This window comes from Cebus imitator, unplaced genomic scaffold (assembly GCF_001604975.1).
Source record: "Cebus imitator isolate Cc_AM_T3 unplaced genomic scaffold, Cebus_imitator-1.0 Scaffold334, whole genome shotgun sequence".
NCBI classification, from domain to species: Eukaryota; Metazoa; Chordata; class Mammalia; order Primates; family Cebidae; genus Cebus; species Cebus imitator.
In genome coordinates, this window is record NW_016107649.1 from 213,230 (window position 1) to 240,411 (window position 27,182).

General features: G+C 39.7%; 1 protein-coding gene across 7 annotated transcripts in view; it reads left to right on the forward strand.

The window, feature by feature from the left end:
- The window catches only part of RUNX2 (RUNX family transcription factor 2), a 224,224-nt gene that overhangs the window by 148,930 nt on the left and 48,112 nt on the right, over positions 1-27,182 (forward strand). For 5 of the 7 annotated variants that reach the window (XM_017505116.2, XM_017505119.2, XM_017505114.2 and 2 more), the window contains one exon: positions 16,675-16,848. The exons of the other annotated variants lie outside the window; for them this stretch is intronic. In XM_017505116.2, the coding sequence (XP_017360605.1) occupies positions 16,675-16,848 (174 nt within the window). The remainder of the gene's footprint in view (positions 1-16,674; positions 16,849-27,182) is intronic. 7 annotated transcript variants of the gene reach the window in all.

Consider the following 27,182-nt stretch of genomic DNA (forward strand, 5'->3'; position numbering starts at 1 on the left):
CGGCTTTTTAATTCCTATCCTAGAGGAAGAAGGCAAAGTAATCTATGACTGTGAATGGCGGAGAAGGCTTTTTCTATTGCCTTATGTGTTTTTGAAGTGAGAACTGTTTTTTATCAAGTAAAATGGTTGCTAGCATATAAATCCTTTGGTCACTGAACCACACTCTGAATTCAATCATTTATTTATTCAACAAACACTTATTGGGTGCCTACCATAGGCACTTTAAAAAAGGACTGTGAGAATTGAGAGATGATGATTGAATTCGGATCCATCTCTGGCCTATCACATAGCCTAGAAAGAAGCTGAATCTGTTTTAGGAGGTAAGGCGTGGGTATTAATGACTGTGATGACAGAAAGTGATGGAAAATGAGAAAAGGCATAAGAAAGTGGCAACTGGAGTGGCATGGAAGTTCAGAAACCGTTTTACTTCTATTTGGGAGTGGAGGGAAGGTTTTACTGAAGTCAAGATACTTGAGCTGAATCTTGAAGATTAGTAATTAGGCTTATTGGCAGAAATTCTTGGTTATAAAATTCTTGGTAGATAGATGGTGGCTTTTAGAAGACTAACACTATCTATACGTCTTTTACTGTCTTGTCCCTGGCTCCATTTGCAGGTATACTGATGGAAGTTATGGCATGGAGACATAAATCACATGCCTTGGTGCTTTAGCTTGGGTAGTTCCTTCCACCTCAGCGGCCATATGCTCTCTGTATTAACCTAGGGCCTAATTAACATTCAGAGCTAATTTTAAATGCCACCTTCTCTAGTACTTTAGCAATTCTGTCATTTTTTAGTTCTGTATTTATTGATCTCCTCTACTAGAGCTGTACCACTACAATGTGATAATATTTCGCACATTGTAGATAGTCAATTGAATATGACTGTGTTGAACAAAGTAGATCAGTAACTGAATTAGTCTTTTAAATATATATTGAAGTTTGTTTTCAGATTAGTGTTAAGGAATAACAATTTATACTGTGAACTGGTACATAAAATTATAGACCCAAGGCCTGATCTTGAAATACTAGAAAATAAGCCCATTACAAAACGATGATAATCATGTTTTTTTCAAGGGACATTCTAAATTGTTCTAGATTTTAGCAACCTCTGGTGTTCAGTTTTTATATGGGGAAAAGTAAGAGGTCCAAAAATCTTCAGGCCAGCTTGGTGGCTCAGACTTTCTTTCCCAAGCCCTTTTATATGTGTTTATTAGTTAAGTTTGCAGCTCTATAAATGATATCACTTGTACTATTTGCATTGGATCCTTGCCATTCCTCCATTCGTAACAGATGGATTCTTTTCTTCCATTCCACTATACATTGTTCAGGGTTTGTTACTTTCTGATAGACAACAGAAATGAGAATGCAGAGAGAGGGTGGAAAAGAGGGAGTGAGTCTCTTATATTTTGTTACCATATTTCTCTTAAGCTTACTGGAGTGGCAAATGGTAGCATAAGAAGTGGTGAGCTATACTGCCCCATGAGATTCAAGGAGCCTTTGGGAAGAAACCTTGCTCAGAAGATAGGCTGGGGAGGATGGTTAATTTTAGCGATTTTTGTGGTTGTTTCATGTTTTCTTTTGATTTCCCACATCTTTGATGCTGACTCTGATGCTGGCATTCCCTATGCAATATCTGGACAAGAGCAGATTTTGCCTGCTCTCTGGCCTGTGCAAGTGGTAGGTACAGAGCCATAGTCTGACCTGTGATTTGGCCCAGAAAGGGCTGATTGCTATGCAGTTGGGAGGACTTTTAGATGGGGTACAAAATTCTCCCATTTAAAATAACATGACTAAGATTGAACTCAGAAGACACTGTGCATGCATTTCTTTTCAAATGAGTGTTAAAAAATAAAAATTTATACTGTGGCCTGATACATAAAACTATAGACCAGTCTAGGGCTCCATTTTGCAATACTGGAAAGTAGTACATCTTGTATAAGAATACCTCTAATAGTATTTAGACGTTTCTCTCTTCTAAATCTATCTTTCCCTTTAAATAATGAATACCGTTAGAGGTATTCTTACACAAGGATGTACAGGAAGCATTTAGAAATATGAATCTGAAGCTTGGTAGAGACTGGAGGTGCATTTTCCATAGTCATAGGAACCTGAAGCCATTGGGATTGATGAGGTTGCATAGGAAATGGGTATGGAATGAACGGAAGAGAGGTATCCTTTTTACCATTGTGATCTAACTTTGTGTCCTTTTCTTGGAATGGAAGGTTTTCTTGCTAAGCTCTCCTGGGTCCCTGAAGCAGCAGAAGGGCAGATTCAGAACCATTTCCGTGGCCATTGCATGTGTTGTCTAGACTGCTGGCTCCTCATTCTTCTCTTTCCTAGATCACTTTTTGGGCTTCTCTTCCCTGCCTAACCACCCTATGTATTTGTGCTTCTCAGGATTCCCCTTTAGATACTTTTCTCCACTTATTTTGTACCCATTCCCTGAGTGTCCTCATTGACACAATTAACTTCAGTTTCCCCTTACCACTGACAATGCATCTTCAGCCTCTTCTGAACTTCGGACTGGTATTTCTAGATTGCTTCCTCGGTGTCTGCACCTGAATATGTCCCATGGGTACTTCAAACTCATGGCCAACACAGCATTAGAGATTTTCCACCTCTACTTCAACCGAACTGCTCTACCCAAACGTGAACCTCCTCCAGTTTTACCAGTTTTGAGTGCCCTGCAGTTCACCCAGGTGACCAAACCAGGAACCTGATGCTCACCTTCTCTGCCTTACTTCTGACATCTAATTATTCCACCGTACAGTTGTCTGTACCTCTATTCTATGTCTCACATTCATTCCCTCATATCTGTTAGTGCTGCTTTAGTTTAGTTCAGTCTCTCAGTATTTATCTTTGACCTATAACATAAAAATAATTTCCTAACTGGTTTTATGTCTCTAACTGCACTCCTTTCTAAATCTATCTTCCCTCTTAAGTAAGGCAATCTTCCTAAAATGTACACCAATTCATGGCACACCCTTGCTTAAAATACTTCAGTGTCTCCCTGTTATTTGCAGGATGAAGTTCAGACTTGGTGGCACACCGACAAGGCTGTTCAGTATCTGCTCTGCCCAACTGCCTTCCACCCACGCACCTCTGGCTGAGCTCCAGCTATGCCAGATTGCTTCACTCTCTGCTTTCTCATCTCAGTGTCTTTGCACCTGCTGTTCCTTCTGGTTTGGGAAGGTCAGTTTCTTCTGCACTTTCTTGACTGAATTCTACTCAGTCTTTAAGTCTACTCAAACGCCATCTCCTCTGGGAACCCTTCCTGATTGTTCTTGAAAGTCAAGTATTTAATCTTTGGTTCCTCTTTGGTTTCCTCTTGATACTTTAATTACATTATTTATCACACTGCTGTAATTATTTGTTTTTATGATGCCTTCCAGTATACTGTGAGCCCCCTAGTTTAGCATAGTTCATGGAACATAATAATGCTTAGGACATTTTAATTGATAAGTGAATAAACTTTACACTTGCCTTGTGGTTTTACCTGTGTAGGACATTTTCACCTCTTATTACATTTTGTCCTGATGACATCCCTGTGATGCAGATACTTTGTTTTTTCTGACAGATGAGGAAGTTGAGTCATAGGAGGAAATTGAGTCATAGAGATGATAGATTATTTGCCTACAGCCTCACAACTAACTTAGTAGCAGAGCTAGGAATAGACTCCCAAGTTTTCCTGCTTCTTGTATAGTCAGGCCTGGAATTAGATATGCGATTCTCCTTTTCAGTCATGCTGCCTTGGTCTTTTAACTGTTCCATTAAGTTCACTCATTATGTGGAAATGTGTGTATGTGTGTGTGTGTTTGTGGAACTCATAGTGACAGGTGAGAAATCTATAGCATTATTGATTCTTAGGATTGCAAATTAGGTCATTTGTTATTTTACAGATGAGAAAATTCTGTACCTGAGAAGTTCTCCACTTGCTATTAGTGCGATCATGTCTCCTTTCAGCCACATGTTCTCTTTCTTACTGCATTTTGGGCAGTCATCAATTCCATAGGACAGCCTTTTTTTTTTTTTTTTTTTGAGACGGAGTGTTGCTCTGTCACCCACGGAGTGCAGTGGTGCGATCTTGGCTCACTGCAACCTCCACCTGCTGGGTTCAAGTGATTCTCCTGCCTCAGACTCCCAAGTGGCTGAGATTATAGGTGCCCACCATAGGACAGACTTTGTGTGTTGAATTGCAAGAGTTGTTAGTAGGATTTGTTGAGACAGTAGGCAAGTTAAATCTTGAAAAGAGCCCATCCTCTGAGCAGAAAGAATGCCATTCCTGAGAACATTCTCAATGAAAGGCGCATGAAAGAGATAGGACCCAGAAGAGAAAGAATCAAATGATGATGTCCTTTCAGGGATTATCCCACTCTTCCAGATTGCATTACTTCTTTTCCAGTGAGCTTCATAGGTTCTTCAGTATGTATCATTTTGAAATAAAATGAAGGCATCTAATTAGTCTGAAGGATGAGGACTTCCTATTGCAAAGAAAGGTTTATTTCTATTGCAAAGAAAGGTATGTTCGTGATCGGAAGTGTTTTTGATGTCATGGTACAAATAGAGTATAAAGCATATTGGGCCTTGAGAGGACAGCATCCCGAATTACCTGGATAGAGACATGGAACTCATGTTAGTAGTAACACTGTCCCTTTGGCTGGACTCTTCCTCTCTGTACACATATGTATACATATAATAGCAATAATATAATTTTATAACCACATATATGTACATATATGTGGAAATGTCAATATATTTCATAGGGAACAAAAAAAAAAACATTTCACCAAAATGTCATTAGTGGTTAAATAATTCAGCATGAAGCCAGCAGGCAGATATCCACAAAACTTAATGCTACTCTTGCTTTTGAAAAACAAAAAAGGCTTTAAATATCATCACTCAAAGGTTGTTTTTTACTATTAACCCACACCAACCTGCTTCCTTTGAGTGAAGAATAATATACTTTAAAATATCTGTTGTGCCTTGAAAAAAAGTAAAATTTGCTATCTTCTAACTCCATTTAAGACTACTTTAGATTCCTTTTTATATAACAATAACTTGATCCTACTCAAAATACTTGGCACCTTTAGTGACAGAGTGGAATGTAAGAACACTTTAACAGATCTGAATGTGAGTCAACTCCAGTAGTTCTAAAATGAAGAGGTAGAGTTTTCAGTTCCTTTTACAGAGTTCACGGAAGATAAGAATACTGGGATTAACACAATAGGCTCCCTTCATTACACATGGCTGAATAAAGCAATTATCTGTCTATCAAGACTAGCAACTTGTACAACAGCATTAAGAAAGGGTGGATGGATAGGTGGATAAACGCTATTCCATTGGAAAGCAGTGCTGATATATGAGGTAATCCTTTGAGTTTAACTTATAAAAACTGTTTTATTTTGGAGTTTATATCATGTTACCCTTGCAGCTTAGAGAGAAATGATTTTTCAAAATATTGTTGACTGCATTTTTCAGTTTCTTACCCATCTGAGTTTTATTAGGGGGGTTATTTCAAAGACATCTCTTGTTTAATCATGTTTAAACAGTCTGTTTAAGACCTGTTATGTAGATATAAACACAATAGTCCTTTAATGTCATAAAACAGACTTCTGACAGACATTCCACATAACAGACATCCATCCATTATTGCTTAAGCTGCCGTTCCTTCCATGCCTGACCTGAGAGGGTAACCACAGAGCTCAGCTGAAAGCGTTCACGGGTTAGAAGACACTGACATGTGCCTATGTGCTGTATGAATGTCTAGCAAGCCGAGAATTGCAGAGCAGCATACAATTGAAGAGGTCTTAGACTAGATTAAAACTAAGTACCTTAAATCTGTTTTAATGGCTGTGTTTACATCTCCTTCTTCTTCATTCCTTTAAAAAAAGTAATCAGGTTTTGCAGGCGTTAAGAAAATCACCTCTTCTTGCCAGCTGGACTAGGTCCAGTTTAAGCAAGAAATTCTCCCCCTCCTTCTTTCTGTCTTTTTCTTTTTTCTTCCTCTGTGATCTTCTCTGCCATTCAGCACAGCAAGACCAGGCTGTGGGAGTTGGCTGACTTTTTCCTTGGTTATTACTTTTTAACATTTTCTTCCTGTTACAGAAATGAGAAAATTGAGAATGATGCTTTGCTGCTGCGGTAGTGAATGTCAAGAGAGGAGCTCTTTGCACTTTTTAATTACATCTGTGTAGTGTTTCTCTTTGCTTAAAACACACTCTGTCTCTCTGTTTCTCTGTCTCTGTCTCACTCTCGTCTGTCTCACATAAAATATGCACAAAACCGTAATAATGAAAGAGAAACAGAAAGGATTGCATGCTAAGGAAATTGAGCCAGGGTCCAGGAATTGCGTGACAGTCTGTTTGTAGGCTAGTTGTCACTGCACTCTTTGAAGAATAATCCCATCCATGTTTAGCTGGATTGGCAAATAAACAGTGATGCTTTTTGTTCAACTATGAAAACTGCTATTTCCATTGCTGAAAATGTTACTGCTAAAAAATTCTTTACATCTCTCAGTGGGGTCTCTATAAGTGTTAGAAACACAAAGAACTGTAGTATGTATGAACGTATTATAGAAAAAGAAGGCAAAGAAAATGTTTTCGGAACCAAAACACTCAAGTTTTACTACGTTTTGGAACTAAGGTGTAGACGTAGAAAAAGAGATGTTTTGTTCATTTCCCATAGTCAAGGGAGAGATGAAGATTCACGTGGCCCAGGATGGTGTGGACGTTGAGCTGTAATTAGTAGGAGAACAAGATGTGTTGTGATAAAACGGAGTCAGAGAGATGGGGCATAATATAATAACATCTTTGAAGTAAACTTCTGCACTTTTTCTTAATGTGTCCTTCTGTTCTCTTTGCTTCAGGTTTTCTTCTTCTTTCCCTCAGTGGCAGTCTGGTAGGAAAAAAAGGAGGCTCAGGCAGTTTAGGGAACTGCCTCCCAGTGTCACTGCCTAGTTCCGTAACTTCAAAGCTAGTCTCAGTCTTTTCCTGGCCATTAATTATTTTTCTAAAATGAAGAATCTGGTCTGATGAAATCCATATTCTCTTACAACTCTGAAAACTCCTAATTCATATAATTTTACTCTGAATTGGAATATAAGGAGGGATGGAAGCATCCCTTGGAAACAACAGGCAGACAAATTTGAGTAGTAGCTTTGAAATGAGAAAATATCAGTAGATTTGTAATAAAGAAACATAGTAGGTTAGAGGTGTATGAGGACATGGGAGAGGAGCTGTGGCAAAGTTAGCTAGGGACCTGGTTAGCTCTTTTTTTCTGCCTGCAAAAAGTATTACTTCTCTTGTATATTTCCATGATGCTTTCATCTGGTCTTAAAAAAATTTTTTTTTAAATCCTTTTTTGCTTCCTACCTCCTATAAAGTTTCTTTTTCTTCAGATGTCTCAAGTTTTTTGAGTCCATTATCTCAAGAAAAGGGATTATACTCTAAGCACGTGTTTATTATAATTTATTCTCTGAAGTGTGACTGATATTGGCACACTCTGATAACTGTCCTTTCTCCCAGACACTGTATCCTTTGATTGTTGTGATTCATAACAGCCTAAAATCTAAAAGTTATATAGGAACTTGCATTTATAGACATTCAAATTAATAACATACAGTTCTTTTATTTATGTATGTATTCAAAGATCTCAAATTCTTTAACCCTTAGAAGCCTAAATTTTGAAAGTAACAGGCCTTTACTTCTCTCTTGCACAAGTCTAATTGTATTTAAAAATGACTACATATAAAGCTGAGATAGTGAACTTTATGTCACTGACCTAAATGGGTGCCTTTTAGTATTAAAAGAAAGCAAATTCAGCGTTTAACATTTTTTTCTATGAACAGGACTCCCTAGAACATTTCTATGGAGTCTATTGCTTAACCATATAATTATGTCTCTCGAGTAGATTATATTTTTCTTCCCATAATTATGTTTCCCCCAAGAGACTGGAAAGGCTTCAGACCTCTCTTGGGTGAAATTGCTCTTCCTCTCTTCTCTCTTGATAAATGCTGAATCCTACCTGCCTGACTCTGTTTAAGAGCCGAAAAAGGACTCTCAAAGATATGTGGTAGTGATTACGGTTTTTTTTTTAACTTTAGAAATTGGTTTATATATTAAGAGGGGCCCTTAGAGAGAAGCTCTGTTAGCTCATTTTTGAAATGCCATCAGAGAAGAATATTCTGGAAGCAGATTTGTTTATGATCTGTGGTCCTCTGAAGCCACACACTAGCATTGCCCTAGGGCTGTCTTAACTCACGAGCTATCCTGTGTCATATTGCATGGCTATTAATTTCCAGTGGCTCAAAGGGCTAGAGGCCTTAAACATGAAGACAATTTCTTAGTCCATTTCTTTATACTAGTCCAGAAATAGTTTTTGACCTGAATCAGACAGTGTACTCTTAGGAAAAAAGATGACTCAGCAGCCTTTCCCAGCAAAGATTATAGACTCATCAATTTTACTGTGGGAAATGTTTCCCAATAACCAGCTTTTTTTTTCCCTGTCCTCTTTGTCTTCACTGTACAAAAGTACAGATAATTTTAAATTTATCCATGTTCTTATTTATGAACTCAGCAATCATTTATATTGTGTGACTTCTCTTTTCCTAGGCTCTAAGTTTGTGCTAGATATAAAACGTGACACCCATCCTTAAGGGGTTCTCAGTCAAGTCTAGGAAAATCTAAGATAATAGAGTTTGAAATTTTGTATAAATATTTTATGTCAATTCATAGTAAGTTAATGCTTACTGAATGCCTACTGCACCTAAGCATAACCACATGTGGTAGACAAAAAACGGTCATAGCTGCTCTCAGCTTGCTGGGATGGAAATCAGAGGGATCATGAAGGCTCTTGAGACAGGAAACATCAGAATAATGTGATGACCAAGTTGAACTTGGAAGGGATTTTGCCAAATGGAGTTGATGGCGAGTGGTTGTTCCAAGTGGAGGGGACAGCTTGGGCAAAGGCATGGGGTGTCTTTGGACTGTGAATAGACCAGTGTGAGTAGAGCACAGGCCAGGAGCTGTACAGTTGTAGCCACTGGAAATGAGAGTGACAACGCATATTGCGAACATATTTTCCAGGTCCTTGTTTGCTGGGCTCAGGGGGCTCTATTTAATTCAATAGACAATGGAAGACAGTTGAAAAGTTTTGAGCAGGTAAGTGATGTGAATGTTAGGACTTGGGGGCATAGAGAATTTTAGAAATTATGGAAATGAACTCTTCATTTTTGGTAGATGAGGAAACTGAGACCAACAGGATTCCATTTTGACGCCCTTCCAAATATGCCAGGCTGCTCCTCTGCTCTATTAGCCACAGGTCAGAGGGTAGGAGGGTTCTAGTAGGGGCCCATTCCTGAAGAAACTATAAAAGTGGGCTTAAGTGGATGATGGGGGTCTAAGAAAGGAGGCAACAAAGATATGCCTAAGCTGGATTCTGAGTCTGGGAGACTAGAAGGTGGTGATGATGGAAATAAGGAAATCAGAGGAGACGCTGGTTGGGACAGCTCGAGGAGGCAGGGATGGGCAAAGGGCTTAACTAAACATTACAAGAGTATAGGTCTTTGATTTCCAGACATTCACAAACCAGCAGTGAAATGTAGTCATCTGAAAGTAAACAGAGGAGCAGACTTTCACTTTTCTCAATAGTATTTTCATTTTTACATGTGTGTAGGAATGCAGAAAATCAATGGTTTTAATCTAGAGCCTCAATAGTTATAAAGTATGTGGATAAGAACTTTGTGTGGCTTCCCTAAGAACATACTTGAGTCCGTGTAATCTGTGCTATTGCTTTTGCTGGAAACCACCAACTAAGCTCCATAAGATACAATAAGGCTCATCCTTAGTAGCAGAATTCTAGTAATTACATGTGGAATGGAATCGTGACTTTAAAATTAGTCAACTGGTTCCCTAACCCTTTCCTACACACACAGTGCTTCATGTAGCACTTTTAAGATAGATGAGAAGTGAAGAGCCTCATTATTTTTTTCCAAAACTGCTGTGGAATAGCAGCTCTGTGGACATAATGACTGATTTTCTCTGAGAAATAGTAATTCTGATGAAAGTCCTCTCTTCTCTTCCTTTTTACTGCAAGGATCATTGTCACAACATTCTGAAACTGTTACATCCTGTGGCCTGAGCCCTAGAGCACTGGACCAGACTTTATTTAATCACATACTTGGTGACAGCAAAATTAGCTCATGTCTCCCCAGGCAACCCTCTCTTCCACTGAAGTCTGAATGCATGGTGGATGAGGCTCATGGACTGCCAAAGTATGGTTTTATTAATCAAGAGAGCTGTCTTTTCTTTTTTTTTTTTTTTGAGATGGAGTTTCACACTTGTTGACCAGGCTAGAGTACAATGGCACAATCTCGGCTCACCACAACCTCCGCCTCCTGGGCTCTAGTGATTCTCCTATCTCAGCCTCCTGAGTAGCTGGGATTACAGGCATGTGCCACCACGCCCGGCTAATTTTGGATTTTTAATAGAGACTGGGTTTCTCCGTGTTGGTCAGGATGGTCTTGAACTCCCAACCTCAGGTGATCCACCCACCTTGGCCTCCCAAAGTGCTGGGATTATAGGTGTGAGCCACTGTGCCCGGTTGAGAGCTGTCTTTAATCCCTAAATATGTGTTAGCCCTTCTAAATAAGAGGGACATTTTTCTACAGATCACAGAAAGTACCACTTCCTTAAACTTTATATTATTGGACTATATTATGTTAAAAATAGTCCATATTCAGATTTTCTCGACTGATTCCCAATCATGGCATTTTAGTGATTGCCCCCACCACAGCCTTTCTTCAGTTATATTTAATTGCTTTCTCCCCCACTAGACTGTGAACTCCTTGAGGACAACGATATTATCTTATATATTCTTCTATGCCCTCCTTCTCACAATACCATAGTGAGGCTTTCATGTAGTAGATACCCAGTGCACATTAGCTGCACTAACTGACCCAAATATGGACATGGTACTGATTCCTTATTGATGCTCTATTACAGATCTTCTTTTAAACTTTATTTAAAAATTATGTTTTAATGATACTTAGAATACAAGTAGATACCTAGGAAATGTTTAATCTCAAGTTAAAATACTACAAAAAGATGAGCTGCCAAACGTCATGCCCTAGTGATCAGCAAAATGTCTCTGCTGTGCCACGTTAGGGTAGACTGGGCATCACATGGCACACTCTTCATGAAAGATACCTTGTTTTCTCTAAGTGCATTTTGACATTCTTCGGGGCGCTCTGACTGGTGCAGTGTGTCAGGTTGTGGATATAGTACAGAGAATATACTAGGTTCTGGCTAGGGAGCCATGTTGCTTTCTAAAATTGTTAAACATTTCTCAATCAACTTTCATAAAAATGGGCAAAATGGGTTGCACTCACACAGTTTACTTTTCTAGTTCACAGACCACATTTCAGAGTCTTTGTGTGCCAGTTTCAGATGTGTGATTTTTGAAAGCAGAAGTTATAATGGTAGTATTACTAACTCGCTGTGGGTAGGCCACAGTAGGGTGATTAGCTAGACTATGGCTTAGGGACTTAACTGTTGTTTCTCATTTGTCTTTGCTCTAAGGATGTGTGAATGCTGTGACCTTTTGATTATGATTTCTTCTTGTGCCCCAGAATTTATTGCAACAAAAGTCATATTCAGCTAAACATACTCAACTTTTTAAAAGAAATGTTTTCTGAAAACTACTTTTCTTTTGCTTTTAATTTTCAATTGATTTTTGATCTTGAGTTCCCCTGAATGACTGCTGTTGAACTCTTATGATCTGAAATAAGCTGGTTGGCAAGGGAAAGAAAACAACCTAGACCAGCAATCAGGAAAACTGAGTTCTGGTCCTGCCATTAAGTATATGAAGTATATGGCTTTGGGTAAGGCACTTCCTTTCTCAGGGACTCAGGATCCTCATCCATAGAAGAAGTACATTGCTCTACACTTTAGCGTCTAAATGAATTCTATTTTCTTTTTCATCGCTCTAATTTTCAGTGACTTTCAGCAATGCTTAAGAATTACAGTGAAAGCAAATAGGTTTTCCAGAAAGAAAGCAAGTTTTCACTTAAATGAATGTCCTTTAGTAAAATTTTGTAGGAAGCACCAATAAGGGCTTGTCTCTAGAGATGGGTTTTGTCCACTAGAGTCACTAGATTGCCAAACAAGAGCTTTTTTGGTGAAAAATGGTGGTACAATATGCTATCCTGGGCCAGAAAATTTTCTTTCAATCAAGGAATTTATGTAAAAGAGGAGAATATTCATTCACTCACTTACTGCATAAGTATTTACTGAGCGCCAACCGTGTAGCAGGCACTGAACTAGGTTGTGAGATTACAGCTGTAAACAAGACAGAGCACTCATTCTCATGAGACTTACAGTCTTACAGGAGAGACAAAAATAAATACACAAGATAATTACAGATTGTGGTGACTGCTGTAAAGAAAATAAAGAGAGGGTGTGCTCAAGACGGTGGGAACCCACTTTGGTTATGGGAGACAATCAAGGCCTTGCATTGGATCTGGTGTTCATTGTGAGGTATAAGGCATAAGAAGGAATGGGCCTTATAAGGAATCGGGGAAGAGCATTTCAGGAATATGGAAAGGTCTTGAGATGGGAAACTGAATAGGAGACAGTTTTTCAGCTGCCCAGAGAGAGGTGTTAGGGTCTTTGGCCAAGGTTGTACCTACTTTCTCTACTGAAATGGAGAGAACTGAATGGATTTGACATATAGTATTGAGATAGAAATGACAGGACTTGGTAATGGATTGCATGTGGAAAGTGAGACAGAAGGAGAAATCAAGGAACATGTCTATGCCTTTGGCTTAGGAAACTAAGTGGCTCGTGCCATTTACTGAGATGCGGAACTACTAGAGAGGAACAGGATGTTTTTGGAGGGGAGAATAAAAAACATTCTGTTTTGAATATACTGCATTTAAGATGCCTTTGGAACACCCCAGGGAAGGTGTCAAGTAGGCAGTGGAACACACAAACCTGGAACTAAAGACAGAGATCAGGGCTCGACCCAGCAAAGGGGGAGTCATTGGTATAAATAGGTGGTATTTAGTGCATGAAATTGAGATAATCTTGGGCCGTGGTTCTCAATCCTGGCTGCACACTGGATCATGAGGTGAGCCCTTAAAAAAAGAAGAAGACCTTTTCCCCAGGTCCCATTTTCAGAAATTCTGATTTAATTGATCTGATGTCAGGCCTGGACATCCATCTGTTTCAGGGAATTGTCTTACTCAGCAAGGATGGAAGGACTTGGGGAGAAAGTGCAGCTAGAGAAGGGATCCAGGACTGAGGTTTTGCATAGAGTCTCAAGTATAATACAGGAGTTTTCCATTCTTTTTTTTTTTTTTTACATGTGATTTTACATGTCAAACCATAGTTGGTGCTTCTTAGATGGCTAAAATACTGAGGATTTAGCATTTCAATCTCTCATATTATAACACATGATGTGTTGCTCAGAAGAAGGATGCAAGAATTAATTAGGTATTTTGATATGCTCCATATTTCTTTCTTTTCTTTTTTTTAAATTGCATTTTAGGTTTTGGGGTACATGTGAAGAACATGCAAGATTGTTGCATAGGTACACACATGGCAGTGTGAAATACAGGAGTTTTCCTTGGGATGAGGTTTGGTCCTCATGGCACTATGACAGAGTACCCTGTCCTTGCCTTAGTCAGTGTGTCCTTGGTCATCCATGTTCTTGATTTCTGAAGGAATGGCTTGGGTGCTGAGGATTTAAGTACTCCTTCTTTCAGCCCGTCATTCGAGTGTTGCCCTGATGTGGTTTAGTGGTAACAGGTATTTGTCATAGTTGGAATGTGAAGAACCTGTTTGACTTTTGCTCTTCAATGTACTTCTTATATTATGAAGAGGAGATTTTGTTGTGGTTGCAGTGGTGGCTGTGAAGGGGCAGATATCTACAAAGAAAAATGCACATGTTTTTGTATACATGCATCTGCGGATAAATGTTTCCTGAATTATTCTAGGGTGCCTGTAGATACTTGGAAGCGCTCTTTGAACGCTCCAAAAGGTCCAAAAGGTCATTGAGGCTTTTAAAATTTCACCGGCTTTAAAATTTTTCACACTGACCAGTGCTAGTTTAAGTCCTTTATTCTTGTCTGTAATGTCTCGTTACTCCTGAAAGCACTGGGCTAAGAGAGAGTGAAAATGCACTCACACATGTACAGCCTGCGCTCACATCTCACACAGCCTCTAGGAAAGCCTAATGAAAAGGCTATAGAAAGCAGAGGCAAAGCTTATTAAATTTTCTTGTGACCCGTGGCCCACGTAAAGTCCCAGTGTATAAAGGAACCATGCAAGATCATGTAACCCTCCCCTTAGCCCTCAGGGATCCTGCCATGCCAAAAATATGGCCTATTAAGAAAAATAACTTCCAGGACAATTCCGTAAGCTTTCTTGTTAATGTTTACAGCTGTATCAACACCACACCAATGCTATGTGTGTGTGTGCGTGTGTGTGTGAGTATGAGGAACAGACTCCATGGATCTGTGACAAGTACTATATAATTCCCTATTGTGAAACTAGTTAGACCCAGCAAGATGTATGGTTGGAAGTTTGGTGAGTTAGGTTACAGCCATTTGTTTAGGATAAGCGGTGAATTCTTAACTTTGTAATTGAATCCTTGTTGCTACTTCTGCTTATGTTGAAAGCCAGCCTTGGCACCTCACTGGGCTGAGTTCTTAGCCGTCTCACTCTATGTTATCTGAATATTTTCAGCCCTCTATAGCAGCTGGAAGAGGAAGGGAAGAGAAAGCTAGAATACCAGCACTGATGGTGCTTCATGATGAATGGAAATTCAGTCAACTCGGACGAGGGCTATGTCCTTGTTGAAGCTGAGCTGGTCAGCAGCTGAGGACCATAAGCTAGTTGTTCTACCTCTACACGCCTCAGTCACTTCCTAGGTGAACACATTGCTTGCCAGGCTCTAGGACCTGTTTTGGGTCACCTATAAAAGTCCTCTAGGGATCTAAAATCTATTTGTAATCTGGATACAACACATTAATGGTGGGGAAGACAACCGTTAACAATGAATTTCTCTCATTTTTCCATTATTTTTCTCCTAGGTCTAGTCACTCTGTTATAGCAGATGCCCAAAAACTTGCACTGGCAGGAAATAGGGTGGTGGGTGCGTTTCAGTTAATGGGTCTAGTTGAAACACGTTTGGCCGTGGAGACAGCTACACTCATATTACCAAGCCCTGGCTTCCTATCTGTTTTCTTTGGGCTGGGTAGGCAATGAAAAAGGAGACAGGAAAATACATTTTGGGGCAAATAAAATAAGGAATTTGTCTTACGAAGACAGCTTATGGTTGGGAAATTCTAGTGTTCAATTTAACCCTATCCTGATGCATTCCTCTTGTTCTGTATTAAGTGGAAGCTAAGGCGTTTGCGCTACCCATGGCGTAGTGAAAAACTCCCATGCTTGAAGGCTTCTCATAAACCTTCCTCAAGGTTTTTTCTTTTATGAACAATATTCTAATTCCCTTGGTTTCTCTTCAAAGGGCAAACTCTTAATCCCATCATCATCTTAATGGCTCTTCCTCGAATCAGCTTCAGTCACTTAATATTTATACTAAAATGTTGGGGCAGCACCCCAGGGCCTCACTGGCACGGAATCTGGAGGAAGGGATCCACAGTCCATTTCCGTTTCTCTAATGGGCATTGAATTTGTCCCCAATAGCACCCCCCTATAGATTTCCTCTACTATGGCACACCCAGATTCAGATGCTTTTCCGTTATACTTGCACCAAGACACTAGCATGTCTTTTGTTAAGAATGATTTGATGATTTTTAAAAGGTCTTAGTACCTTGGGTTTATTTTAATTTTGCGTATTTCTCTAATACTCAGAATTTCCTTAGGCTTTAGGCTTGAATAAACTAGAAGAGCGATAGAAAGTTTTTTTTTTTCCTCCAAATAATGGATTGTCACAGTCACATGTTTACTCAAAGAGTATATTTCAGCTTCTTTTCCAAAACCACAGTAGTGGATTTAAAATAAGAAAGCATTCTCTCTGATTTAGCAGAGTTTATTATATGCTTTCCAGCTTTGGCATATCACAAAATATCCAGATTCCTCTTGAGAATTTGAGTTTCCCTGCTTACATTTCTGTTTTTCTATTTCTAAAAGGGGTTTAGGTTTGAGTTTTAATTTCCAGAAAAGAGTAGTTGTAACATTAAAGAAAAGTCACTATGGTCATTGTGGAAATTTCTTTTTGACAAATGTGTTTGTCTGTGTCTCTGCTCCAGCTTTGTGACATTGTGGCTTACACACTTGGACTCTCTGAACTTTCAGAGGGGTTTTCCTCCATCTTGAAACAAGCAAATACCCCCAGTACACACCTCTCCTGTTTTTTCACTGAGAGGGCCAGAGAAGGCGCCTAGTATCCGGCCTCTCTACTGATGCTTGACTCCAAGTTGTCCTCTGAGACCTCAGCTCTCCATTTATGAAACAGAGCTAGGAATGCTGGCCACCAGTTACTGCTTATAAAGCAATTTGAAATGGAAGGCATTGTGTAGACACGTCATTATATATTAGTATTGATAATTCCTTGGCTTAAACTCCCAGTTTGTATGTTCACATATCTATTTAGCATGGTCAATTGTTCAGCTAATTAATATGCTTTTATTTTATGATTTGCTATTTCCAGGGCACAGACAGAAGCTTGATGACTCTAAACCTAGTTTGTTCTCTGACCGCCTCAGTGATTTAGGGCGCATTCCTCATCCCAGTATGAGAGTAGGTGTCCCGCCTCAGAACCCACGGCCCTCCCTGAACTCTGCACCAAGTCCTTTTAATCCACAAGGACAGAGTCAGATTACAGGTAAGACAGATTCATAGGTTTCACTTGCATAGATGCCGGCAGGCTGGGGGTGAGGGGCTACCAGAGGAGATGTGTTCTCTTCAAAACTCCTGGAGCTGTGAAGTGGCTTATTATTAAAGAATTAAGACTTGAAGACATTGATTTCTTCTTTTTTTGTTAAAAAATTTTAACATTCAATAACTTGGGGATAAAATTTTGGGGGATATTTCTAAGAATGCTCTACTCTGCAGCAATGTCAGTCTGTACCCTGGTGGAATGGTAATAATGCACTTTGGGAGAATGTTTGTTATAAGTTTCTCTATTGTATCCAGGTGGTGCAGGGGATAACATCACACCTTTACTATTAGAAAATTAGTGTTACCGTCTCAGATTTGGGCTTACATTTCTTACATGTATAACTATTTCATTAAGTCTGTTTGAAAATTGCCCAGGGCAAACAGGAAGCCTTGATTGGTAGTTATAAGGCAAGGTCAATGAGTGGCTCATCGGGCATACAGAATTCACTTCTGATTCACATTTAGCTCTGGTTCCTCATTCGACATTTCTCTTTATAAATTCTAGTCAGCTACTTACTTTACCTTTCTTCTGAGAAATTAACATCGGCATTACATTACCGACTAATCATTCACATGTAGTGCATTGAGATCCCCAACTCTTTTCTTTTTGCCTCATTTGTGCAAAAACAGATTTTATTTAATGACTAGTTTGAAAGCTTTAAGGTCATGATGACAAGAGAGTGTATTAATTATTATAAATCTTTAATTTGCAGATAAAATTATTGAGAGCTGAAAGGAAGTTTACATGTCATCTAGTTGCTATCATTGGTAGAGGTGGACTAGAATAGAGGGAAAGTAAGTCAAAACAAAATGTATAATAAACCCTTGACAGGGATCGTTTTTATGGTTAGATTTTTGTCTATAGTGGTTAGGCTTGAATGTTCTTAATGGTCTCAAAACATAATTGTTTATAAACAAAATGACCTAGCTCTCCTTCTCTCCTGCCCATATTATATAAATGTATTCTTGGATAGTTACCTAGAGCAGGTTTCACTTTCTGTGAATGTATGTATTTTAGTGTGAATGTATGAGTTTGCATGAGTGTGTATTTTTTAAAAAATATGGAATTATAAAAATCAAACATCTAAACACTAAAGATAAGCAGACATCTGCATTAAGGAAGAACATTATTGCTCTTTGAAGAATGGCCATGTTTTAAATGATATAAAACTTTAAACATTGATATGTGGAAGTTAAAAGGTAAATGTGTTCACGAGACACAGCCAGTCTTTGATAAAAATGCAAGGTTAAAATTCACACTAAGTTGTGAATTTGAAGCTTGTAGCTATGGGTGCTGGAGTTGGAGACTACAAAAGATGGGAGTGTGGGAGGTGTGGTGAGAGTTGAAAAATTACCCATTGGGCACAATGATTGCTGTTTGGGTGATGGGTACACTAAAAGCCCAGACTTCACCCCTATGCACTATATGCATGTAAGAAATCCGTATTTATACCCCCTGAATATATGTAAAAAAATAAAGTAATAGACTATTCATTAAGGCACATAATAGCTTTCCTTTTTGTCTTTATAGTAATCTTTAAACTGTGTGTGTGTGCGTGTGTGTGTGTGTGTGTTTGTAGAAGTATATGTGTATATATACCTGTTTATATATGATTTGTAATGGATTTACGATGACTAATAAAAATATATATAAATATATGTTCTATGATTTGGCAACCACTGGCTTTTTAAATGTTTAATTTCTGTATTCTAATCTTTAACTGTTTGCTATTTATGCTGTTAATGACTAATGCTTTAGAAATGGCCTTTGGAGCCTGTGTGTTGCTAGAGTCACTTAAGAAGTTGCTTCTCTCAAGGCTTTGTCCTGAAATCTAAAGATGAGATCATAAGATAGATCTAGAGGACATTTTAGAACCTAAAGGTACCTTAGATATCGTGAAACTAATGGCTGGGAAAATTATGAAGAAGGTCTATGTTTTTGCAGCATCCCCTGCTAGCAGATACGTGTGCAGAGAGTGAGGCTCCGAGGAGGTGTGGGGCTTGCCTGTACCACAAGTGCATCTGAGCAGATGGGGAGTGTGGCCACCTCTGCAGGCCTGGCCCTCCTCCCGTTGTCAGCTTCTCTTCACCGTTTTCCCTGTTGGGAGGCTTAGGAAGTTAAGCTTCTTGTCTGCAGTTGCACAGCCAGTTACTGGCAGGACAGAGAACACATCCACTGGATACATTTCTGAAAACGAAAATACAAAACAAGTGATGTTCTAGGTACTGATAGCTTCTTGGAATTTTTATGAGTGTTAGTTCCCTTCATTTTGGGGTTATAGTAGTAACAGAATTGATTTATAGACTAGTCTTTTTCTTTTTCAACATCCAGTAGGTATTGGACCCAGCAACTTTTTGAAACTTTCAAAATTTCTAGATGTCCGCATATATACTTGTCACCCCTATCCACTCTTGACCATGTGAGCTTTCTTGAAATGTTTTCATATCGTGAGTGACATAATGCCTGTATCTGTCTATAACCAAGGGGGTGCAGTGTTCTACTGTGACCCAATTTTTAAAGGAAAACCCAGGAACATCTGAAACAGCAGCAACATGAAAATGAATTGAATAGATTTAATTTTTTAATCTGGATTGATATCCTTGTTTATTCAATAAGTATGATTTGGGGCCTACCACATGGAACAAGTTGGGTCTTCGGTAATATGGAGAAAGAGAAAAGCGCTGCTCTCGAGTTCTAGTTGAAGAGATAGCTATCCTCCCCAGCCCTGGCACACCACATCCTGTGCCCCAGCTGTAATACCATTCCTGAGTACACATGCTTCTCTCTGCACCCCTTTACTCAGCTAGCGCATCTACAGTATTGCTGTCTGCTGACAAGAGTCCATCCATCCTGCAAGCCCACTATGTTGTCTTCTTCAGGAAAAGAGGTTCTGGAACCTTTATCCAAAGGTGGTGTATCCACCCTCTAAGCTTTAGTTAAGATTGCCTTATTTTAAGGACACTGTGTATTCACCTTTTCTACCCTGCTGGACTGTAAATTCTTTGAGGGATTTATTACAGGGATTTGTTTTCTTTTGTGACTAGCCCAGTGACAGTTTCTCATTAAATGTGAATTATTGAAAGTTCAGATGAGAGGAAATCAGTACAAGAAGGGTTGAGAGGATATCATGTCCACCTTAGTAGCATTAACTCTTCTTTCTGATTTCCTGTCCTGGGGTGTCATTGTTCCTCAGTGATGGACAGCAGCTTACATCACATTTCAACAAAATATTTACATAGTTAAACCATTCAGTTTTATTCCAGTTTAGGGTCAATGTAATTGCATGATTAAATTTAAAGTCTTGCCTGTAATGGATTTTGTAACTTCTTTGCAATATGCCATATCTGCATTTTAGTTCATGTAATCCTTTGGACAAGACATTTGTAACAGGAAGGGCCCAGTTACCTCTCTCTGATTGGCTTGCCACTCTTGATATCTCAAGCTCTTACCCCACAACTGTAGATAATCATCATGGTCATATAGTCCCTTCTGGTTCTCCTACTTGCCAACATAAAAGGCAGAAGACGTCTTTAAACTGCCAGAAGAGTGAAATGAAATTCACAACCATGAATTGAAGAAGTTACAAGCATTTAGCATTTCATGTTAGCCTTCTCCCATGTCTCTTGCAATTCTGAGGGCCAAAAGTTGTAGCCATGTAGTGGCTAGAACCTGACTGAAGTGGTTCCCACCTGACTTCAGTCTGATTCTATATTCCCTTCCTGGTGTCTTTGCAGTGCCAGTCTGATGGTGATACTTGCTGGAAGTCTTTAATGGCTGATATTCAGCTGAAGGCCCAGGGCCTCCCCACAGCTTCCTGGGGAAGGTGCTTCCTCTAGACCTCTTCTTATCATTCAGACATCTGCTGCTTGTCTCTAGGGGCCAGGAAACACCAGTCTGTCACAAATGTTCACTTCTTTTGATTCAGAAAGCGGTGATAGCAGTAGACTAAGGATATGATGTAAGGAGATATCACTTAAGATAGCTTTAAACTTGTTATCCTCTAGATGGGTCAGCTACACCTAAAATATAATGCTGATTCGGGGCCTTGGGTTTGGTGGATTGGGACATTCATCTACTTTTAGTGTGGGGGAATGTGCTGCTATTCTGTTATTCATTTATTCAAAAAATACTTAATGAGTGCTTACTGTCTGCCAGGCACTGATGCAAGTGAGTGAGAGAGACACAGCTTCTGCTCACAAGGAGCTTATATTTTAGTGTCAGATATAGTCAATAAATAGTTAAATATGTATACATATAGGACAATCTCTGATAATAATAAATGCTGGTGAGAAAATGAAATAGGATAATTGATAGAGAACAACTTGGGGAGGGAAGGAGCTAATTTTGATTGGAAAGTTGAGAAAGGGTCCTTTGAAAAGCTTTGAAGATCTGTGAGGACTGACATTTAAGGCAGTAGAAAACTCATGCAAAGGCTAGATTATGGGGAGTCTTAGTGGGGGCCACAATAGTTTCTTAGGTTTAGTTCTGATTGTAGTGGGGTGCTAGTGTGGTGGGGGATGTGAAGCAAGGGAATGACGTTATGTCACTTACATGCATAAATAAAACCTGTTTGGATGCTGTGTGAGGGGACTTCGAGGGGCTAAAGAATGAAGCAGAATTATGTTAAGGAAGATGCTGCAGTAGCCCAAGACAGTTAATGGTCATAGCAATTGGGATGGAAGGACATGGAAGGATTCTGAATACTCTCTTTTATTTTTTTGAGACTGAGTCTTGCTCTATTAACCAGGCTGGAGTGCAGTGGCATGATCTTGGCTCACTGCAACCTCTACCTCCCAGGTTTAAGTGATTCTCGTGCCTCAGCCTCCTGAGTAGTGGGATTACAGGCACCCTCTACCATGCCTGGCTAGTTTTTATACTTTTAGTACAGATGAGGTTTCACCATGTTGGCCAGGCTGGTCTCGAACTCTTGGCCTTAAGAAATCCACCTGCCTCGGCCTCCCAAAGTGCTGGGATTACAGGCGTGAGCCACCGTGCCTGGCCCTAAATACTCTCATTTTTTAAATAGGGAGTTCACAAGTCTCACTGATGGTGAGGGGAAAATAGGACTTCAGAGTTTTGGCCTGGGCAATTGAAGGATGGTAGAGCACATTTACTGATGTGGGGAAGACTCAGGGTGGATAAGGTGGAGTGGGGCTGAGGAGCTCAGAGAAGCAGTCGGGTGGAGGAAAGAAGATGCTAAGAAAGAAGAGGCTGAGCATTCTCACGCCTACAGTGGCTCATAAAACTACCTCTGCAGATACCCAAAGGATTTCCCTTCTCATGATTCTTCCTAGGTTGCAGGGTTCCCTTTAGTGATTTCCTTTCTCCTTTAAAAGCAGCTCTTGATTCTTTTGAGTCTTGGTTGTTCTTGTAAGCAGTCAATGGAAGTTGATTTTCCCTGCATGTAAATGCTAGAAGGAAGTAGATGGGACATTTTTTTCCTTGGTTCGGACTCTTATTTGCCCTTCACCCAGGAGTAGATTCTGGACATTTCTGCATAGGCTGCTAGATATTCTATCATGTTATTTATTGTGACTTTCTCCTTTGTAATGGAAAAGCAATTCATTTGAAGTTTCACTACTGTTTTTTTAAATTTTAGATTAATGTGTTACTGTATTTCATGCTTTTGTCTTTCCCTAGACACTTGTCCTTATCTTGTTTTTCCAAACAGATTTTTATTGTTTCTTCAAAACTCAGATCAAATGCTGCCACCTCTGCCGAGCCTCTTCCAGCCTACCCAGGCAGAGTCGAGTCAGGCTCCCCTGCCACCTCGTACAACCCTTGATTATATCTTGTTCCATGTGTTGATGACTACTGTTCACATGTCTGTCTCCTCCATCAGATTTTGGACTTCTTAAAGTCTAGGGCCATATTTTGTTCATCTTTGTGTGCCCCATTGTCTTAAACAGTACGTGCTTACTACGTGACTTTTGCTTTGGTGACCAGTGTATAAATGGGTCACGGACTTCTTCAGGAAGTGTGACCCACGATTATCCTAGCCTTAGTATTTTTCTAGTGTCTGTTTGATTGAATTACTATTAGTTACCATTTATTAAATACTTACCATGTGCCAGGCATTGTTCTAATGAGTTTAACTCATACATTCCTCATAAGAGCTCTCTGAGATAGGTGGTATTAATATGGAAACTGATGGTAGAGAGGTGGAATAACCCACCCAGAGTCTCACTTACTACTCATAAGTGGTAAATATAGAAATTAAAGGCAGATCTCCATAGTGCCATGGCCCTGTGTACTTACCACCAAGTACTCCTGGGAAGCTGAAATGTACTTTTATCATGGCTCAGCTTCCTCCCATTTCTGTACCTCACTTTCATTTATGCAGTTCTTTACCATTTACAAACCAAAGGCTTAAAACAATTCTAGAAGTACATATTTTACAGATGGAAGAAACTGATTCTGGAGAAATGACTTGCGGGAGGCCACTTCAGCTATTCCAGTTGACTGTGAATTCCAGATTCTTAGCAGGCAGTCACCTTCATCCCTGTTGGGCTTGTTGCCAACAGTCTAAGTGACATGTGTCCTGCAGGACTAATTTCTTTTTCTTCTGTCCATTGGACATTATTTAGGATACTTAGAGTATTTTCATAAAAGGGAGTTAGCATTAGGAATATCTAAATTATACTTTAAAATGCAATATAATCATTTAAATGATTAAATTCCAATTATAGAAGGCATGTATTTAAGGTAAAATCCACCTGCCAGATATCCTGTCTAATGATAATCTTAGCAGCAGTTACTGTGACTGAAGTGGTTTGCACCTAACTTCAGCCTGATTCTGTATTTCCTCAGAAAACAGAGCTCCTTTAAAAATTAAGAGGACCTCAGCCAATTAGGCCATTGGGATTAGGCAGTGTATATATTTGGCTGTCCTAGGATTCCACTGTGCTTGTCCCAAAACATTGACTAGTGTAATCCTTTCAGAAATCAGAAAGCTCAGCTGAGTTGCATGTGTCTCAAGTTACTGTTCTGTTCAAGTGCTGAGTGACCACATGATTCTTTAATGTGAAACAAGTTGGGAGGTGAAGTGGGCCTGGGGTGACGGTGGCTGTGAGTGTGAGGGCAGACGGACCCACAAGAGGCGCAGGGACTGTTGGGGTGGGCAGGAAGAATGGTGGCAGGGTACCAGCAGTATGGGTGTGGAGGAGAGTGGGAGTCAAGTGAATTCTCAGGCTTCACAACCGCTGTGGTCCTGCTCACTTGGAGGCAACTTGTGTCAAGGAACTGAAGTCACCGCACTCAAAGACAGGTTGTTAGAAGTGGTTCTCTTTTACTTTAGCGGGGCAGAGTTGTAATTTCTGAAGTTCCTGGGAAGTCTTGCCCTGTCTTCTTCCTTTGAGATCTTTCAGGTGGGGCTGCTGGGTAAATTTGCTGCTGCCTTGCACATGTGTGAGCAGGGAATCTCTGTACAGGAGGTTGCTAGTCACAATCCTTATTTTGAAAAAGGGCTCAAATCCCGTGTGTAAACAGCCTCACATCTATTCTGCTCTGGTGGCCACCTTATGAGGAAGAGTAGACTTTAGGTGCAGCCTGGGCTGGCTTTAAAGAATGAAGCTCCCTAGGACTCTGTGAGGGGTTGGTGGTCAACCTGTTATGTTGTTGCTTAGCCTGTTAGCAGTGTCCACAGATTAGCCTCTTAAAGCTGCTCTGTTTGGATTTCTGTCAGTTGGCATTCCCTTATTAACTGAAGATGATCTGACTTTATTGTGCTTTTAGAAAAGTAGAGAGGGTGATGTTCCAGGAAAAATTAACTTATTGTTTCAAAAACTTGTCTTTGTAATTTTCTCCTAACTGGGAATTAAAGATGTATAGTTAATACTTAGCTGTGAAAGGAAGAGTTCATCTCCTATGTAATGCCTTGTTTTATCCTTCTTCCCCGAAACAGTTCCATTTCTAGTCTGTCTTTAGATCTCCATGCAGAGGAAGTCTTCATTTCATTCTCCTGTTCTTTTTCAATACATCATCTTTCTCTTTTAGCTTTATATTTAGTTTTAGTTTTACGTATATATGTATATGTACATATATGTGTACACCCACATGTATGCATACCTGTCCCCTTTACTATTTGTTTAGGGACATTTTTGTCCTGTTTTACCTTTTGTGATGGACTGTGGGTAAAAAGATCAGAATAGGAGATTAACATAGAAGGAAATATTAACTTACAGGGTAACCCAGGAGAGGGGCAAGTTAGGCATGCACTTGGTACAAAGGATGTCCTGGTGATGCATTTTGACATTAGATAATAGAGAGGTGCTTGGGGCTTCACACAGAAAGTTGGTGTACATTGACTATGCAGTATTAGTAGCAACAATAATGTATTATAAATATGATCAGTCTAAAAAGTGTTTTCATTTTAATATATGCAAAAGTATTTCAGGAATAGAACTGTATGGCACTACTCCCAGTTATGGGCATCAGATTCTTTTCAGGGCTTTGTTTATTGTGACGAAGACTTGCTTTTTAAGGGTTTAAAACAATTGGTTTTAACAGACTTTAAAAGACAAGATTTAACAGAAGAGTCAGATTATGAGCCATATAGTGAATAAGAAAACCTAGGCCCTAAGAGATTTCTGAAATCCTCGCAGGTGAAATTGGAAATCTGTGTCTTAGGAAGATGAAACCTGACAGATGGTTTTAGGTTGGGAGTGGGTGAGGGTGTAGGGGGAAAGATTTAGAATGAAAAACATCTGGAGCTGTTGCCAGGGTGAATGGTGGGAATGGAAAATGACTTTGGATGAGCATCTTTGAGGACCCAATTGAGAGCAGAGATCATGGGAAGAGCCAATGGCACGATTATGTGATTCTCTCCTGCAGTGGTTACACTTTGTGACTAAGAGTGGGCTAGGCTGTGGGGGTCCATCTGTCTCCTAGGACTGGGTAAGACTCAGTACGAGACAGGGGTATAAGGAAGATGTTGAGCCAGTTTCCTATGTGGGGAAACCTCTTGCAGGTTGGTAGATTATAGTAAAGGTGGAAGAACTTCCAAAGAGGACTTGACCCATCTTGACAGGGAAAATGAGCAGCAGACTAGTGGAAAGGTTAAGAGGGACTATCTGGGGAAATCTGAGTGTTGGTTCAGGTGGGAAGGAGAAGGAGCGTCATCTGGAGAGATTGAAGGTAGGTGGGCGCTCTTAGCCTTCCTTCAGCCATTCCTCATATGATGTTGGAGGTCCCACACCTTGCCCTGTCTTCTCCAGTGCTGCAGCCCGACACCGCCTCTTGAGAACACAGTCCTCTAGCTATGCCTGACCAGGTCGTAGGAGCCTACTCATATTCTGTTAATATATTCCAAGTTTGTGTTAACTTTTTGTTATCCCATCACACTGTGGCTTTTAGTCCATGAAAAACTCTGCTCTTGGAGCAGGTGCCCCCGTCTGTCTTGTACGTAGTTGACAAAATGCAGCACTGTGCTTTTGCTCTTATTTCATTTTATCATCTTGCTTTTACCTCCTCTTTCCATCCTGTAGGGCTATTTTATAGTTCTGATTCTTCTTCTGATTCCTCACAACTTTGTCTCACCTTGAAGCTTGGAAAGGTCACTTGTAATCCTTCAAGACTTTGGTGAAGATGCTGGACAGAAAGACTACTGTGCCCTGGATTATGCCACTATCTGCCTCTATTAAACTGACCATGATCCATATAGTAATGACCACTTTCTGGTAGGCCTTTTAACTAGCTCTAAATCACTTAGGGATAAGGCATATATCTTGCTGAGGTCAGATATGCAATAGACAGATGAGCTGCCTTCTAATTGATTGCTCTAGTAATTCTAGGAGACACTTTTTTAGTGAACCCATTCTGCTTTCTGATAGTCACTGTGGGATCAGGTGTGAAAAGTTCTATTCAAAGTGTTTTTAGTAGACTGCAAGCAAGTCAACACCAACAGTGGCTCCAAGACAATTTAGTTTCAGCAATTTAGATTTTACCAATAGCAATGCTGTTTTTAGAATAAGATAAATGGAATAAGGGAATGTAAAACCTAGTATATTTTGTGTCATAAACTTTAAAGGCATTATCTTCAAGTAATTTAACAGCTCTCATGTGGAGAGAGTAATCCCGGAGAGCAAAACTACCATTAGTAATGAGTGGAGTTATAGGGAGATATATTTTACTTAATTTAAGGAAGAAATTTTTAGACCCTGCTCTGTCAAGAAGCAGCCCCTTGAGTACTAGTTACCTACATTTTTGCCATGTTGTGGGACATCATTTATCTTGGAACGGAGACTTGAATTCATCTAAAGCAGCACACTGCTCTCCCT